This window comes from Dermacentor andersoni, chromosome 10 (genome assembly GCF_023375885.2).
Source record: "Dermacentor andersoni chromosome 10, qqDerAnde1_hic_scaffold, whole genome shotgun sequence".
Classification (NCBI taxonomy): Eukaryota; Metazoa; Arthropoda; class Arachnida; order Ixodida; family Ixodidae; genus Dermacentor; species Dermacentor andersoni.
This window is the reverse complement of record NC_092823.1, coordinates 18,060,912-18,080,024: the sequence shown is the minus strand read 5'-3', so window position 1 is coordinate 18,080,024 and position 19,113 is coordinate 18,060,912. Positions and strand designations below refer to the sequence as shown.

General features: G+C 49.2%; 1 protein-coding gene across 1 annotated transcript; it reads right to left on the bottom strand.

Moving 5' to 3' along the window:
- Window positions 1-632: 632 nt before the first annotated feature.
- LOC126519230 (scoloptoxin SSD14-like) lies at window positions 633-18,402 on the bottom strand. The gene is made up of 5 exons (XM_072284640.1): window positions 18,284-18,402; window positions 10,446-10,543; window positions 6,813-7,005; window positions 3,811-3,974; window positions 633-790 (listed from the first exon to the last, which is right to left on the bottom strand). The coding sequence occupies exons 1-5, from the start codon at window positions 18,400-18,402 to the stop codon at window positions 633-635; spliced, it is 732 nt and encodes a 243-aa protein (XP_072140741.1).
- Between the last annotated feature and the right edge of the window lie 711 nt (window positions 18,403-19,113).

Sequence of the window (19,113 nt, the reverse complement as noted above, 5' to 3'; positions counted from 1 at the left end):
CGATTCGGTCCGCTGTAGACCGCTGTCGTATTACAAGAATGTATAATTTACTGATACAGCTTAACGTATTACTCATCTTTGTCTTTGGGTTCGACAACTGACGCATTGACGTGCGCGCGTGTGTGTGCTCGGACAGGTTCCTGCTTCAAACGCTCTCAACAGCCGGCGCTGTAATAACGTGAAAGCATCGGCTAGTTGGTTATCCATAGTAAGGCGGGAACAGCGATAAAGACAAGAACACAGATGAAGGCACATGAAAGACGACACGTTGGGCAACGTGTCTTTTTCAATGTGCCTTCACCTGCGTCCATGTATTCAGTTCTGCCTCCCGCCTGGTGCTGTAATACTTTAACATTTCAACTGCAGTGTCATGCAAGCGGCAAATGCACAGCCGAACCGATGCTCTTTCGCGCCGGCGGTTCTCGCTACCCAAGCTCACTCAACGGGCTCCTCGCTTTGCCTAAAGCTCCCTAATGGAAAGGGTGATCAGTGCCGCTTAAGGTAAGTGCATATATTGGCTTGCCGTTTTCGCCACGTCTCAAGGCAGCCTCCTCGGCCTCCCGTCGGATATGCCCGCAGTGCGACAAGGCGACCCAAAAAGCAGGCGAGCACGTGAGACAGAATGACGAAACTCACGCCACGTTTATCTGGTGGACGGCCACGGCTAGCACAACGCCGGCGCCCGGAATGGGAGCCGAGTGTATCTGCTGACTGCACCCTATCCTGGAAGACAGCGGATCCTGCCAGACGGGATGGTATAGCGACAAGTCGCTTTTCCTGAGGGACCCACCTGCGGAGAGAGTGCGAAGATGGAGCGAAAAACGTCGCCCGCGAATGGCGTACTGTCGGTGCGGCCACTTCTCACGAGCAACCCGTCGCAGGATCAAAACAACTCCAGATTATGATCACGAAATGAAGATACCCTGCCTAACCACTGCGTGGCGCCGGCTGACCTTGTACGACGTTTCCAAATTGCATCACCGTCTTCTCGCGGCCCACGTGTTCGTGTTCGCGAGTATACTAGTGTTTGAATTGAGGCACTCCCGGAGGAACCTCACCTTAAACTAGCTGCCCGGAAACATTTGTATCTTGCGAAATGCTCAAACCCGCCGAACGAGCTCCGGCTGATTCGATAGCCTGCTACGCTGCTACATCGGCCAGCGCAGTGAGTAGTAGCGCAGAAGACAATCGAACGAGCCGGGGCGACTGCCAGAACATCGCGACGTCCTACCGTGGATGTGCGCCCTGTTTAGATAACTCTACATTGCGCATCGCCGGCTCGGCAAGATAACACGTGAAATCTTTGAAGCGTATCGCACGGGAAAAAGAAAGAAAATTCTCTCTGCGTCAGCCAGCCATCCACACTGATGCGAACAATGTTGTCCTGGGTTCCGTACTGGTGCAGTGGCAAGGTGGCTCCGAAAAACTAATCGCCCACGCCAGCCGAACTCTCTCTCTCTCGTGCGGGGGAAAACTACTCGACTACCGTGAAGGAATGCCTCGCCGCGGTGCGGGCAGTTATCAAATTTCGCTCGTAGTTGTACGGCCGTTTATTCAATGTTGTCAGCGATCGTCATTCTCTTTGTTGGCTGACTAACTTAAATACCCATCTGGCCGTCTGGCGCTCTGGAGTCTCAGGCTTCAGGAGTTCAACATGACCATAATTTACAAATCATGGAAGAGGCACATCGATGCCGACTGCCTATCGCTGTCACCCGTCGATTCCGTAGGTACCGATGCCGTGGACGCGGACGCTATATTTTTTGGCGTCGTCGACGCCGTCACAATTTGACAGGAGCAGCGCCACGACCCAGACCTAGGCCGAAGTAATGACGTTCCGCGACTCTATGCAAGGGGACTGCACTCGTTTTGTCCGCAGAACGATGTCCTCCGTGAGAACTTTTCTACCAGTGGCAGCACGTACCTGCTTGCCGTACGGGCACCACTTCGAAAAGAAACACTAAACGCATGCCACGGTGAAACCACCGCAGGTCACCTAGGCTACGCGAGAACATCGTCCCGACTCCAACGCAACTACTACTGCACAAAGCTACCCGCTGCTGTAAAACATCACGTGCAAAGATGTGCCCACTGCTAAAGACGTAAAGCACCTCGCGGCAAGCGTGCAGGTCTCTAACATCCAGCCCCGGTACCAGGCCAGCCATTCGGCCAAGTTGGAATGGATTTCCTGGGCCCATTTCCAACTTCTACAGTAGGCAACAGATGGATCATTGTTGCCACCAATTACCTGACGCTCTACGAGGAGACGAAAGCTACACAGCGGGGCACACCAGCCGAAGCAGCTCACTTTCTTAATCGAAAACGTCGTCCTTAGGCACGGCGCCCCAAAAGTAGTCATCACAAACAGGGGAACTGCCTTCACTGCCGAACTCCTTGACTCCGTTCTCAGACTCAGTGGTAGAAGCCACCGGAAGATAACTGCATTTCTCTCCAGACCAACGGACGGTTAGTCGTACCTACCGACGTTGAATTTACACAGCGCGCCGGATAAGCCAGTCAACTTGCCCGCGTACTTATCTGCCTTCAGCAAGACCAAGATGCAAAACGATACGATCTTCGACACAGAATCTGGATACCCATATGCTGTCGTGGCCTTTCCGAAAATCTGCTAAGACGGTACTTTGGGCCGTACAGAGGGATCCGCCGCCTAAGCGACGTGCATGAATTACGAGGCCGTTCCTGACAGTGACAATAGAGAGCTTTAGATTAGGGGACGCAAGCGGCTTGCGTACGCAAGAGCTAGGGGCGACGGTATTGCGCATGCGCAGGCCCCTACGTCTGGGTCTGCGCATGCGCAGCACCGGCGCCCCTAGTTCTTGCGTGCGCAAGCCGCTTGCGTCCCCTAAACTAAAGCTCCCTAATAGCTCCAGTCGCCGCAAGCCCTCACCCTAAGTGGTGCATGGGGTAAGGAAGAAGCCGTACCTGTCGAACTAACTTTCGTTTATTTCTACTTTTTTGTCTTTTTTTTGCCTGCGTTACTCTGTGCCGTTGTAGACCGCCTTCATACACTCATATTGCGCTTCGGGACGATGCCTATAGTTCGGAGGCACGCAGATGCCGCGCCTGTTCTCCGACGAAGAAGAGAATGTGAGTATGCATGAGCGTTTTTATCAAAGCGTAATGAATAAGTCGCGGTTGCGCTCAGCATTAAAAAGGCGACCTGCCGCTGTGCCTCCTGAATAGTGCTCTACGACCCCTGTGTTTTTTTTTTTTTTTTTGACGTTGCGACATATTAAAATGCTTCAATAATTTTGGTAAAATTTTTAAACTCCTACCTTCCTCCCACATCTTAAGTATAAGGAACACACTCAAACGTATTGATTTCATTTATTTCCAATACTACCAGTCTCATTTCATACGATTGCATGATTTATACGATGAAGAATTCATCAGGTTTATATACATGTGCGTGCAATAACCGTTTCCACATATTGCACGTATAGATAGTAAAAATACGAAGCAGCACTTCCTGTACAGTTCGGGCTCGGATATAATACGAATACTCACTGAGAATCACCACACAGATATATATATCGCACGCATGCTAGAGCAAACGTTGACACTTTCTATGAAACTGCAGTATAAAATTTACCGATGTTACAAGCGAATAAACAAGTACGTAAAAACAATATGCTTGCCTATAGTAAACGTAAGTTGTAATTAGGATGGAAAAGGATGGAAAACTATTTTTTTTCCCATTACCCATAGCAATGAGACATCTATAGCACGTCAGCCACCATTATACGGACGGCGTGAATACGCTGAATCCTGTCTATATAAGTACACTACCGGCGTCCGCAATGTTCTTTTCGATCTCGTCGGCGAGCTCCCATTGGTAAAGGTGCTCCGGGCCGCGTTCGGCCAGCTTCGCCAGCAGCTCGGCGAGTTGCGCCTGGACGAGCTTGTCCCCCTTGCGCAACAAAGCGCCGGTGGTGCTGTTGGAGAATCGCTGCCTGCATCAAAAAAAAAAGAAAAATAGGGACCACGCTGTTCCAACTAGGGATCGTTATGTTTTTAACGGGGAAATTTTTCTCTCTCTCTCTCTCTCTTTTTTTTTTTTGATGCGCAGGAACCATCCACGATTATTGTCTACGCAAGCGAATATCCGAACGCTTCTAGACAGTTACTCGCTCTACGTAAAAAGGAACGATGCGCTAGAAGGCGGGTATTTGTTGCAGTGAGGATATATAGATAACGTTTGTTGTTTCCCTGCGTACTTCCGCGAAGAACAGAGCCGCGAATACACACAGTTGTAGGTGTAGTACAGGAAAGCTTATTCGTCACATGTGACGTGCCTCGTCTGCAGCTGCAAGGGCGCCGGCGTGCAAGGCGACAGCCATCCTCCTCTCCCGCAATCGAGGCCCTCTCCCGCCGCCTCCAGCAGAAGGGGGAAGAGGACGACTGCCCTTCAGCAGCTCTGAAGCCACCCCACGGTGCCTTGCTGAGACAGGGATAGCAAGTTCAACAGACGGTGCGGGGCATATCTAACCGGCACAGAGGTCTGCAAGAAGAGGGCGTGCTGCTGGAACTCGGAGATGTGTCACTCACGTCCCGCGTTTCGGTGCCACATTCGACCGACTAACCTCAACAAGAACCACACAATCTACAAATCTCTCGCGCGACAGCAGGTGCGTTACAACGAGCTGCAATCGTTCGCTTTCGGAGGCGAACGCACCCCGGGACTCGGTTGGGCGCGAGCACGTGCCTTTTATTTACATCGGCGCCTTTGTATCAGCGGTGAGGGTGCGACCACCGCCAACCTCCGCGAAAGAGCCAAATAAAGCTACCAATGCGTTAGCACTCTTAGGGTACTTCACGCACTTTCTGGAAGGTACCTATCTGTGCATGTTTGTATCAAACTGATTTGCCGCCTCCCTGGGCCGCTGGGTATATACCGTGGTCGAATGATTACAACGCATTCGACTGCTATACTGAGGCAACAGGGTTCGAAACCAACTATTGAACCACCTTGGGTCACTGAGTGTGTGGCAATGTGCAAATATGTGCCGCCCTTCGAGGAACCACTCTGGGGCCGACATAAGTCGCTGTAGATGCGGGACTGAGTAGGCACGGCTGTTCGAAGAAACTATTTGACGCCGACTTGGATCACTGCGCTGGTCTTCAATGAACCTCTCTGATGACAACTTGAGTAACTAGGTATGCGCCACAAGGAACGTGCCACTCTACAACGACGAAAAAGGCCCTTTAAATTTCGCCGATGCTGAGCGGAATCGAGCCCACGTCACCACGGTTCGTCGAGGACGGCAACCCGACGCGTTAGACGGCTGCACCACAAACGTACCGGGTACGTGCCGCTTTCAAATGAATACTTTTCAGGCCAACGCTTTAGCGAGCGGAGCCATAAGTGCACTGGATATACGCGCTCGTTGTCAATGAACGTCTCGCCAACTTGGGTACCGCCCGTGTCGTTTTTCCGTTCTCTTCCGCTGTTCCCGTCTTTAATTGAGGTCAATATGGTATGCTGTAAACGCCAACTAGGCCAAACTGAAGTTCTTCTTGGGTCACGGAATATGTGCCACCTAGTGTGCGGTAAGCGAGGGAACAATTCTGAGCATTCACAGGCACCGGCGCGCCACGCTTCTCGTCTCGGAGGCCACGCGCGACCTTCTTGGCCGTGCCACTAGATGGCGCCGTATATCCATAAAGAAGACCGAGAGAGGAGTTCCCGCTTCAGTACGCGGCTCATACATAACTCGTTCCGACGGTGGCAATGCGTTGTGTGGCTAAACCGATTCAATGCTCACGCATCAATGTCGGCAGTCATTCTGAGGTGAGTAGTGCCAATGTTTTTTTTTTTTACTTTTTTTACTGAATATTTCCACAAGCGACTGAAACAAGCTGAGAAAAAACAGACTCAAATGGAGTAGAATTGCGCGGCTGTTTTCCCAGCACCCGCTCGCGCCGCTACTCGCCGAGAGCTATCACGTGGCCCAAAGTGACGGGAAATGTTCCGTCGCCCTGAGGTGAAGCCAACTTTATGGACGCGACGCCTACTTTCAGCCTCCTTCAGTGCCATCGAGATCCCAGTGCGGCGCTGCTCAGAAGCTAGCCTGCGTTTCATCCATCCGCTACGGTGTCAGAGTCAGAGCATAGCGGTGGTGTTCTCTTGTCTTGCGCAGGTGACCTTGTATGAACCACGTCATAGTAACAAATATTCTGTTCCGGTATGACGACGTGCAGCGCACCGAACTATATACAAACCATACGGAAAGGCCAAACTATCTTGGAATGTCGACGCCGTGAGTAACCGCTTCTTAGGACGACAAACGCACAGCTACAGTTTGCACAACTCCAGAGCGATGGAGGTAGCCCTGCTTGCGTTTTAACCACAACTGTCATAAGGCATAGAGTTCCATGATAAGTGTAGTAGAGGGAAACTGATGGCGATGCCCACATGCACGAGTAATAAAACGACTAAGCCGGGGAGGAAGCGATAGGCATTTCATAGATGTGCGGGAACTTGCATGGATTACACAGATGCGTCCTCGTGGCTTCGAAGGCTTCTTTACAATTTACGATCGGAAACCAACGTTAGCAAAGAAATAAGTCGTGAACAAAAATATTTCGTTGCCCTATAAGGTAACACCGCGACGCTATTACGCTGCACAAGCAATAAAAGATATGCAACGTTCTTTCTCACACAATTAGCGCCGAATCGTTTTTTTTCTCGCGTGCAACGGTTACAGAACGATTGCAGCGTCACACGCTTCTCCGGCAATCTTACTATTGAGCTCATCTGATAACTTTCTCCGGCTGAAGGGATCATATACCTGAGGGAAGCCGACACGCTAAGTACTTTCTCATGTTTCGCCAGGGCGGCGGCAAGGTGGGATCCGACGGTGAAGCCCTTCTTGGCCAAGCGGATGGCCGGCTGGAACACGTCCTTCCAGGGAAGCTTGCCCACCTTGGTGTGCAGAGCCTTGAGTCCTGCCAGCGCGCCCGGCACGATTGGAGCGTTGGCACCTGAGAGGACGGAACGCACGCACTGGCACGAGCATGCACTGGTATTCTTCCGGTGACCATTCTCAACCTCTCACAAGTGTTTAATGTTGCAACGGCTCACATCCGGGAACGCACGCGAGCACCCGTGATTACGCCGGAATGTACGACGAGTCATGAATGAATTGCCGACGCTCCCCGTAGACTAAATATGGACGACCGCCTACTGCCTGCCTGTCACTAAGTGCCCGCCTCAATTTGCCAATTGGACGATGTTCCGTAAAGTGAATAGTTAAAGAGCTTATTAGTTTGTATTTAGTTATTCACTCGAACATCATGATTTATCGTACAAATAACTTCCGTCTCCTCGTGCAGGTCATGTGAATATGCCGATTTGCGCTATACGAGTGTTCCGTGCGATTTCTGAAATATTTGTTCAAACTAGGAAAAGAAATAAAAACGTTATATAAATGCCATGGCAATATATCTTGCGTCGCTGTTGTATGTTGTTGGCCGCAGTGAATTTAACTCAAACTGAACCGAACTTTAGGCCTCACCTTACTTGGTGCCTATCACTATCATTACGTTCGGCGAATTGTGATGATTTAGGACAGAATAGCCATTATTAAGGACAAATAGTTTGCCGGTTTAAAACAGAAACGCGACAATGTACCTTTATATGGATGCTACCGTGTTTGGTAAATTTCAAGTTAAAGAAACACAGGTCACAGGAAGAAAAACATGTATGCTCAAACGCAATGGACTCGAGAAGAATAAGACGATCACGCGTAGTCGGGTCCTTGTCGACGTTTCTTCTACACGGTCGGTCAGTCGCGGCCAAGAAGCTTTTAAAGAACATGCTGGAATGGAAGCTCCTGCAGCTTTTGCCCCAACATCACCTTTGAAATGGATAGAGCCTTGGCGGGTGGCGTCCGCTTACAGTTAGGTGATTTGGCTGTCTTATTGTAAATGCTAGGTTAATTAGAAAATAATATCTGGTCCCGCCCAACAAGAATAATTCCTTCGACTGAGTTTTGATAATGTTATCGCCACTAAAGCATATCAAGGCGTTCAGGCGTCATTTTAAAACCAGTAACACAAAGACAAACGCCCACCAGCCTCTGTACAGCAAATTAATCCACGTCCGTGGGGATTGTGATGAAAGCGCTTATTTTCGTTCTCTCTGAGCTAATGTACTATTGTGCCCTTCCTAAGATGGCGGTGCTCCGGCTTCGCTTTTCGGGACATCATTTAGACTGCAGCACTTTTTTATCGACCGTTTCATAGCCCGCTATCACTGTAAAATAATTTACACGCCAAAAAGTGAAAAAGGGTGTAAATGTGTCTATAACTCACACCCTCAGGGTGTCCGTTATATAAATAACACCCTAAGGGTGTGAGTTAGAGACATTTACACCCTTTTTCATTTTTAGGGTGTAAATTATTTTACAGTGTAGTCATAGGAGACTGAGCTAAACCTGCCCGACGCGTTATATTTCGCAATATCAATTTTAAACCAATTGGCTCGAAAGCGAAAAATGCTAAATCCGCATGGCACATTCAGAGTGGCCCGCAAGTTGTACCACACATGTAGCGGCGTCCGCCGTCGCCACAGCCTCGCTCGGACGATTGTGTATTGCACGATCCAGTCATATCTTACCATCTGTCGCTCAGAACGACCGATCATTTTGATGGCAGCAGCACGCTAGCGTATAGGAGACAATGACGAAAAATGAAAAATACTACTACTACAACTACTTACTACTGCTGCTGCTGCCACTTATAATAATAATAATAATAATAATGATAATAATAATAATAATAATAATAATAATAATAATAATAAAGAATAATGAGCACATCCCGTATGTATAAAACATGGTTTAAATATGTCGAAGCACCACATTTATTTATTTATTTATTTATTCAATACTGTCAATCCCGTCAGGGATCGTAACAGAAAGGGCATTCAAAAAAGTACACTGACATACAAACATGACAATAATAACGGTTTGGAAATACACATTAATACACAGAATAAACTTATACATCAGTAGCAGAAAAAAATATACAATCAGGTTCACGCTGCAAGATTTGGATTGGACAGATAAATGTGTTAAAATGCAAAACAAAGGTAGTAACCAAGTGATACTGACAGTAAGCAATATAATTACTGAGATGTAAGTAGATCGTTTTCAACAAGCGTGATAAAAGCAGTTAGTGATGAACTATTAACAGAGCCCACGTTCAAAGCGTTCCAATCGCGTATAGTCTGTGGGAAAAATGAGTACCTGAAAGTGTCAGTGCGGAATGAATACTCGTTTAGTGTGTGTGTGTGTGTGGGGGGGGGGGGGGGGAGTTATGACGTGTTTTCCTCGTTTGAGATTTCGTTATGTATCGTGAGGTATCCAGATTTAATTGATTATTTATGCGTTGGTAAATGGTTTTAAGGCGCGCTAGTTTTGCGCTGTTTTGGAAGGTTAGCATCCCGGCTTGTTTGAGTAGCTCTGTCGGTGAGTCTGCTAGCCTATGTTTGAGGAGCATAGCACATAGGAGCATCAAAGGCAATTGTTTAGCATGCAGCGCTTGGCGGGCAACAGAAGCTGCCTTGCGCACACAGATCCAGTATTATTATTATTATTATTATTATTATTATTATTATTATTATTATTATTATTATTATTATTATTATTATTATTATTATTATTATTTAGGAGCATTTGCCGCAGGTCAATTTCTCCCCAGAACTGCGCTTCAGCCACACGGGCTCCGGCTGGTGCAAGCTTGCAAGTGTAGCGCACAAGTGGATGCGAAACTTCAAAGTGTTCGTTTTCCTGAGCCCTGCGCTTTCAAAACTGTAACGGCTTATAAGAAAGAACCGCAGACCAACATCCACTTTTTCGCCACAATTTATGGCATGCGGGCTAAAGTACTTGTACCGAACTGGACTTTTTGTATTAAACCACTGGTTTATTGCTTTTACACGTTACAGAAGCTGTACAAGCACATTCCCCCCATTTTCCTTAATATCAAGTCACCCCCCCCCCAAAAAAAAATTATCTGCCAGCGTTTCACCTCTAATCTATGATGTTTCCTTTCTACATTTCTTAACGTTATGCCTAACATTATACTTTGCATCGTGTGTGGTCATTTGTTTACTTTCAATTTCCTTTGCACGCTTCCACATGTTTTCTTACATTAAGTTGCCAGTATAAGAACATCCGTTACTGTATAGTGCTCCTAGTCGATTTTTACTATCGTTCAGGTTTAAAAATCAAGTTCAACGCCCCAAAGCAATCCGCGCTTTTGCAAACCTTCCCAACCAGAATGTATATGGCCGCTGTAGCCAGGATTCGAACTCATGAACCTTGCAGAAAGCACTCAACCATCGCGAAGGATCCTACAGGTTTCCAAGTCATGGTAAGGGGAAACCCGGTGACCGTCTGGTCAACATTATAATGTACCGAGTTTCAACGCCGACGCGTTGGTTGAAAACATATCCGGTGTGACGCTTGCCGGAGACAGTCCCAGGGCGTCCAAGGCTTGAACCTTCATCGTGGACCTGAAACCGACAGAGAACATGATTTATTGCTCCTTCGAGACGATTCCTGTCTGCAGGTCGCTTTGCATCCGTTATCAGAAATTTAGTTCACGCATGACTCTTTGCGGCCAAGGTTGGGGGGAAAACGGTATTTGGACTTGGTATATTATTTTGAGCGCCACCAAAATCAATTTTGCTCGTGTTAACAATGTTACTAAAGGCAGGCGTGCAAACATCGGCACTAGTATAGGGGCGAAAAGGGAAACAAGAAAGCCGAGTGTCACTAGAAAGTTCCACAGTGCCGGAGAAAAAGGTACACCCCAATAAAGAAAAGCTCATCTGCGCATGCTCAAACGCACGCTTCTCCGTTGTTATAAAAATGAATAAGCTTTTCTTGTGCATTAAAGCTTTGCATATTATTCATTCTGGCAGCACATGCGTAAGTCAGCCCTCGATTATGGTGCACAAAGAAAAATCCTTGTGCCATGTGCCGACCCATAAACACGAGCTGGTGAGTTTTGTGTCCTCCCAGCTTTCCGCTACTCTGCGGCCCTTCGGTTAATAGCTAGCGTTTTGTGTTTTTATCCCTGCTTGTGGCTCTGTACACAGCACGCCTGCCTTCCTGCCTGTGACACTTGCGGATGTCAAAAAGAAATCTAACAATTTCTGTGCATCTACCACCGTTACGGCACGCGTTAGGTTAATATCAAGTGCTGTGTACCTCGTTAGAGACACTGGACAGGCGGCCACGGTCATAGCAAAAGATACTCGGACAGTGGTCACATAGGTCGTGAGTGATCAAGGAAGCCAGAGTGCTATCGTACGCTTCGTGCGGTCTACTGGCCTGCCAGATAGACTGTGATGGTGACGCCTGCCACCTCATAATTTTGTGCTCCGTTTGAATCTTTCTCCCTCCCTAAATATTTAGATCTCCTTTCCCCCAAACGGGATGGCAAACCGAACTTTTTTCTAGTTAACTCCCCTGCCCTTTTCTCTTTCTCTCTCCCTCTCTCTTACCAACTTGCTCAGCTTCCTTTCGTTTTAGACCGTAACTGCTGGTTGAACTAACTGCCGTCCCGTGAGAAATATGACGACAAAGTAGACCGCCGACGCACTATAGAAATGAGCGAGATAGTTTGCATCCATGCGCGTAGGGGCAACGACGACTGAAGAACACAGGGCGTCCTGTGTTCTTTAGTCTTCTCTGTCCCTGTGTGCTTTCCTTACCACGACACGCTATGCTGATGACCACGGCATGTATTAAAAGCTCCCGTGGCATGTATTACAACTCTACTTCTTGAAGTGGATTGCTCGAAGAGACAGATATACTTTTCACAAGAAATCAAGCTGCTTAATTGACTAATTACCAAAACATCGCTAATTAAATTTACTGCACATATTGCAATCTACGAATTCTAACCGGCGAGTTCGCAAGTCGTATCCATTTGGAACGAATTTTTATAAACACAGCCGCAATACATGCCTGCACAAATGCCTGATTGTTCTAGGACATGCCAGCTCGCAAAGTCACAAACCTGTTTGAAGCGCAGGAGAACAAACTTCAGGCAAACCCACGTACTGCTTATCTTTCCTGCGACTCTTGAACCGTCATATCTGCAGCTCGTACAGCCACTTTCTTTAATTATTATTACTTACATGGTGACATAGAGGTTGGCACTTATGTGGCAGCAGTAACTGCTCGTCACTTGCCAAAGAAAAATGCTATCACAAAATACGTCCCAAAATATGTCACAAAATGTGTCGCTAATAAGGTCGAGCGCCTTTACAGTGAAATGACCTGTAAAACGAAGGGATTGTGAGCTGTGCGTTGCGTGACTTTTGAAACGAAGTGTCCTGTACAACGAATGATTTCGGGGGCCCCAAGCATTTCGGTATGAAGGCGTTCGACTGCATGCATAGCAAAGTTAGACAGCATGAAACAAAGATCTGAACATGACTACAGATATCCACAGAAGACCAACACGTACACAGCTGCATATGCAAACACAAGCATGCACTTTGCATTGTCCGAGGACTCGCACAGCAGTTCACAGTTTTGCAGACCGAGTGTGCAAAACTTTAGTACTATGGGCGTGAAACGAAACGCGAACAGCGGAGCGCGTGGCCGAAGCATAAATAAAGGCATAGAGCGTGCCGTTCACTCATCGCTATTGACAGATGTCATCATCTGTCAATTGACAGATGTCATCATCTATTGACAGATGACAGACATCATCTCGCACTGCGAGATGATGCTTCCCCTATACAGCGATATTTTCGTTTCTGTTTTAGCTGTTTTAGTTCTCTTTTATTGGAAGCGAGAAGAGATGGCGGCGCAAACTATACCAAGCGCACCGCTGTTCTCGTTTCATTTGACATTTCATTACACATATAGGGTACTCCATAGCTGCTTTTCTACCTAACTAGCTTAGACTGACATCACCCATAACCTCTCATTTGCAACTTAAACGTTAGATACTGTAAGACTCCGTCTTCAATCTACGTTACATTTTTCTGGTGGAGGTGCTGGGTACATGCTACCACTCCCAGATCGGACACCGCCTACAAGCCCAGTACGAAGTCCGGTCGAGCTGACTCCAGTTCACGTACGGACAAGCCGTTGACTTCAAGGACTGCCACCTGAGCACGGGCCTCTACCCAATCGAGTCATAAGGATGAGTACCTCAGTTCCGTCTTCTTCCTCAACCGGACCGACCGAGGTCGTCCTTAACCAGCCGCGAATCCCCACATCCTTTCATGGGGACACCTTCGAAGTTGCTGAGGACTGGCTCGATCACTTTGAGCGTGTCGTGGAATTCAACGGCTGGACTCCAGAGCGCAAGCTACGCAACGCCTACTTTGCCCTCGAGGACTATGGGCGGACATGGTTTGAGAACCATGAGGTGGCCCTATCGACATGGGACGAATTCCGACGGCAGCTAATCAGCACATACGCCAGCCTCGATCGCATGGAGCGAGCTGAATCTGCAATTCAGGCGAGAGTGCAGCGGCCGAACGAAAGCGTCGCAATGTTTGTGGAAGGTATGTGCCGACTTTCCCGACGCGCGGATCCATCCATGCCGGAAGAAAAGAAGCTCAGGAACTTGATGCGCGGCGTCAAGCAAGAGTTATTCGGTGGCCTAATACGCAACCCACCAAAGACCGTTGCAGAGTTTCTCGCGGAAGCCATATCCATGGAAAAGGCACTGCAGCAGCGAACAAGGCAGTACAACCGCGACGTGTCGACCCTATCGCGTGACCCTCTCGCTATACCCTTGGACAATACCGACGCCTTGCGGAAGCTCATTAGGCTTGTCGTCCGAGAAGAGCTTCAAAAGCTTCAGGTGGCTCCGGTAACGGTACCACGGCTCGCTCTGGCTGAGGTCGTCCGGGAGGAAATCAGGCAGGCAGTACAAATCCCGGAACGAAGCGAGATACCACAGCACGAGGTACGGCCGCCACAGCCTCGCATGTAGCATGCGGAAGCTGCGAGAAGTTCGTTGTCCCGGACTTTTGACGATGTGCGCGACGTCCCGGACTTTCATGGTGTGCGCGCCGTTGAAACTGCCGACTTCAGGACTCGCCGCACGCCATTCATGGCTGAAACACGACCACCCCGCAATAGCAACGTATGGCGCACTGCAGACCGGAGGCCCTTGTGTTTTCACTGCGGTGAAGCCTATCACCTCTACAGGGCGTGTCGTCCAGCCCCATCTTCACGCCGAGCGCAACAAGGCGTCGCTCACCCAGCCCTGCCTCCCGGAAAAACTGAGTCCAGCGACCTGCAGAGGTGAGGTCGCTGACGTTGCGAACGCTGAAGATCCTCCACTAAGACGACCGCAAGATGACATAATTGAGACGCAGAGAAAGCAGTGTAGTTCGGTGTCAGTATCTTGCGACGTACCAGTTACCATAGATGATCACGAAGTCACGGCGTTAATCGACGTGGGTGCGGGCACGTCTGTAATGAGCCAGAATCTCGCGCCTATCCTGAACAAAGTTTTGACGCAATGGACCGGGACTCAGATTCGTACTGCCGGAGGGCACCTCATAACTCCAATGGGCCGGTGCACGACACGAGTCAACATTCGGGGCTTCACGTACATGGGTGACTTCGTCATTCTTTCTGAATGTTCGAAGGACCTTATACTCGGCATGGATTTCCTTCAGGCGAACGGTGCCATCATCGACTTGCAAGAGTCTAGAGTCAGCTTCGCTACTACGCAAGCCATAGCGAACAGCAATGGCAACGACCGTGACATCGTGCTTCGCGTAGCTGATTATCACGTCACGTTACCACCCAAAAGCAGCGTGCTTACCCTTGTCCGATGCGACATGGAGGACGACGCCGAAGGAATCGCGGAGGCAAACATCCCTCTGCTTCTTGAGCGCCGCATTTGCATAGCCAGAGGGCTTCTTCAGGTACGCAACAAATGTTCAGTCGTCTTGCTAACACACTTTAGCAATGAATATCGGCATGTACCACGAGGAATGACAGTTGCATTTCTTCGCGAAATCATTGATGGTACTGACATTGCCACATTGGAAATCGCATCGTCTCAGTAATTTAAGTTACCCAGCCTAAAAGAACGGATGCAATTTAACGCTGCTCTGCCAGACCATCAGAAAGACCGTCTACTGAGTCTCGTGAATGAATTTGCGGACTGTCTTTCAACGTCGTCCAAAGTACGGCGCACGTCCATCACAAAGCTTCGTATCATTACGGACGGCTCCGCACGTCCTGTTCGTTAGCATCCTCACAGAGTGTCTCCAGTGGAAAGGGAAGCGATCAAGCATTAGGTGAAAGAGATGCTCCAAGACGACGTGATCCAGCCGTCCACAAGCCCGTGGGCCTCGCCTGTAGTGTTACTCAGAAAGAAAGACAACACACTACGCTTTTGTGTAGATTATAGAAGGTTGAACCGTGTCACCAAGCGCGATGTTTATCCATTGCCACGCATCGGCGACGTATTGGATCGTCGACAACATGCCAATTTGTTTTTCTTCGTTGGATCTTAAATCATGGTATTGGCAAATCGAAGTCGATGAACAGGATCGGGAAAAAACAGCGTTTGTGACACCTGAAGGGCTTTATGAGTTCGAAGTTCTACCCTTCGGTCTCTGTTCCGCACCTGCCGCCTTCCAGCGGATGATGAATACCGCGCTTGCTGAACTGAAATGGCAAACCTGCCTCGTATACTTGGACGACGTCGTTGTGTTCTCGAGCACGTTTGACGAACATCTCGCACGACTCGAGAGTGCCCTCGTGGCGACCTGTACTGCCGGCTTCACCATCAAGCCTGAAAAGTGCTACTTCGGGTTCCAAGAGCTCAAATTTCTTGGCCACGTCGCTGGTCCTAAAGGCGTCCGATCAGACCCCGACAAATTAGCTGCCGTAGCAGAGTTTTCGCCACCAACAGACAAGAAGGCTGTCCAACGCTTTCTTGGTCAATTCTCGAGAATTGCTGAGCCTCTGACACGGCTCACACGCGCGATGTGCCTTTCATTTGGTCGGACGAGCAGCAGCAGTCGTTCAATGAATTGCGCAAGCGCTTGCAAGCGGCCCCAACACTTGCTCATTTCGACGAAGACACTGACACTTAAATTCATACTGACGCCAGCAATACGGGTCTCGGCGCAGTTCTTGTGCAGTGGCAAGCTGGTGCGGAACGCCCCATTGCTTATGCAAGCCGCAGTCTCACCGAGGCTGAGAAAAACTACTTAACAGCTGAAAAAGAATGCTTAGCGGTTGTGGGGGCAATTGGTAAATTCCGACCCTACTTGTACGGTCGACCCTTTAAGGCTGTCAGCGATCAACCATGCCCTGTGCTGGCTTGTCAACCTCAAAGATCCTTCAGGCAGACTAGCCAGTTGGAGCCTCCGCTTACAAGAATACGACATTAGAGTTGTCTACCGATCTGGAAGGAAGCACAGCGACGCGGACTGTTTGTCACGCGCACCACTCCCTACGATGTCGTCCTCGGACCCTGACCATGACTTGCCATTTGTCGGCGTTATCGATGCCATAAAGATGGCTGAGCACCAGTGCGCTGACCCTGAGCTGCTGCCGCTGATCGTGCACTTTGAAGGAGCTGAAGGTGTCTTACCTCGGTCGCTCGTGCGCGGCTTATCATCGTACTCTTTGCACAACGACGTCCTTTACAAGAAAAACTGCGGAAGCGATCCAAATACGTACCGCCTGCCATGGTGAGCCATGTGCGGGACAACTGGGATTCGCTAAGATATTAGCAAGGATACGCCAGAAGTGTTACTGGCCCCGGCTTTTTTTCTTCTGTGCAACGGTACGTCAAGACGTGCCGTGATTGTCAGCGCCGCCAGAAACCACTAGTTAAACCAGCTGGCTTTCTCCACCCTGTGGACCCTCCTCAAGCACCGTTCCAACAAATAGGAATGGATCTACTTGGGCCATTCCCAGTGACCTCTTCGCGCAACAAATGGATAGTCATCGCTACCGAATACTTAACTCGGTACGCCGAAACCAAAGCTATTCCGCAAGAAAACTCGTATGAAGTGGCCAAGTTCTTTGTACGCCACATCGTCCTACGACATGGTGCACCGTGTGTTCTGATCACCGACCGCGGTGCAGCATTTACAGCCGAACTTATGGAGGACGTTCTCCAGCTGACGCATTGCTCTCACCGCAAGAGCACTGCGTATCACCCTCAAACCAATGGATTAACTGAACGTCTGAACAGAACGCTGGCTGATATGCTCTCCATGTATATCGACGTAGAGCACAAGATGTGGGATGAGATTTTACCCTATGTAACCTTCGCGTATAAAACTGCTGTACAGGAGACTACACAGTTTACGCCGTTCGAACTTGTATACGGGCGGCACGTCACGTCAGCACTTGACGCCATGCTACCTCTGGTTGATAATAGCCCGCCCAGCAAACACGCGGAAGAATTCTTACAAAGAGCCGAAGAAGCACGCCAGCTTGCTCGGCATCGTATCCGGAGCCAACAGCATACCGACACCCTTCGCTACAACCAGGGTCGACGCGACGTCCATTGCAATACCGGCGCCTTCGTGTGGTTCTAGACGCCCATCCGTCGCCGTGGACTCTCGGAAAAGTTGCTCCACCGGCATTTTGGTCCCTACAAGGTTACACGCCGCCTCAGTGACCTGACCTACGAAGTCGTCCCTTGCATTTTTGACCCCGGTTCGCTCCGTCGTCGTCCTCGCGCGAAAGTTGTTCATGTAGTGCGTATGAAACCCTACTATGCGGTTAGGTGAACGCCGAGATGCACCTTGGGAGCTCCATTTCCTGTCGCCGAAATAACTTTTTCACGCCACCGAGACGGTCGCTTTTCGCATGGGGGGGGGGGGGGGGGGCGAGGGGGTGCAATTAACACAATGATGTGAGGCTTCGCACCGCGGGACGCCGGGCCCAAAGGTCGGCGCCATGAAAGACGATGAAGCGCGTGAGCTGCACGTTTTTCTCCTGGCCCGCTATTAAAGAGAAGCGTCTATTTCGTAAGACTCCGTCTTACATCTACGTTACAATACGCTCAACGTATTCGTATTTTCTATGAAAAGCGACAAGCGCTTTTCTCCGCAGCCTCGCTGCTGGCCAAGAACCAAGTATGTTTTTTTTTTTTTCTCCAGTGTGAATGGTCGTTGATCTAGCGCCAGAGTTCCCTATAGTGAGTTTTGTCTGAAATCACGTAATAACTGAGTCCTTGCGGCGGGTGTCACCGCAAGCTGTCACGCAAATATGCGTAGAATCCGGCTCACTTGTCGTAAAGGACGGCCATCAGACCTCCGCCGATACCGGTGACATGTGGGGCGGTGACGCCCATGCACAGCAACGCGGCCACGGCGGCGTCCCCGATGGCGCCGCCCTTGTCGAACATCTCTCTATACGGATAGCAGTAAAAAGAAGTCAGCTACAAGTTAGTTGATCACTGATACGTGCTTACGAAGCTGTAGAAATTATACAGAACACGTCTTTGGGGTGTAGAAGGATGCCACCGGGCTAGCGTGAAGGCTGCACAACATAAGGTATTTTCATTTGACGCTATATAACGTCGGTATAACGACAGAGCTAGCGTTGTCGACACTATCGCGACGTCATATGACACGCCTAAATTCGCTGACATCCAGTGGCAATAACCATAGAGTTAGTATAAATAGAATGCTAGGCATGACGGTGTTGCTCAAAAAGAAAGAAAGCGTAAGCATTTTTCCGGGAAAGGGAAGGAGATGGAAGCATAGAGCTGCAGACAAAAACAGCTTTGCTATATTTAACGTAAGGGGAAGGGCTCAAATGAGCCTCATAAGTCATCGGTTTAAAATGGTTCATCGTCTGTAACTAAAACGAAAAAAGAATTACTGCATCCTAGATGCAAAGACCATGACGTTCTGGTAGTCAAGCATGCCGTACATAGTGTGGAACTCCGGGTTAATTTTGACCACCTGGGTCTCTTAAACGTGCTCCCAAATCTGAGTAGACAAGCGTTTTCTTGCGGTAGCAATAAAACGTTTGTGAAGCCACAACGGTGGCTGGAAAGCCACCGTTATGCTGTCCGGCTGACGGTGCATGCGCCCAGGTTTAGAAACGCTAA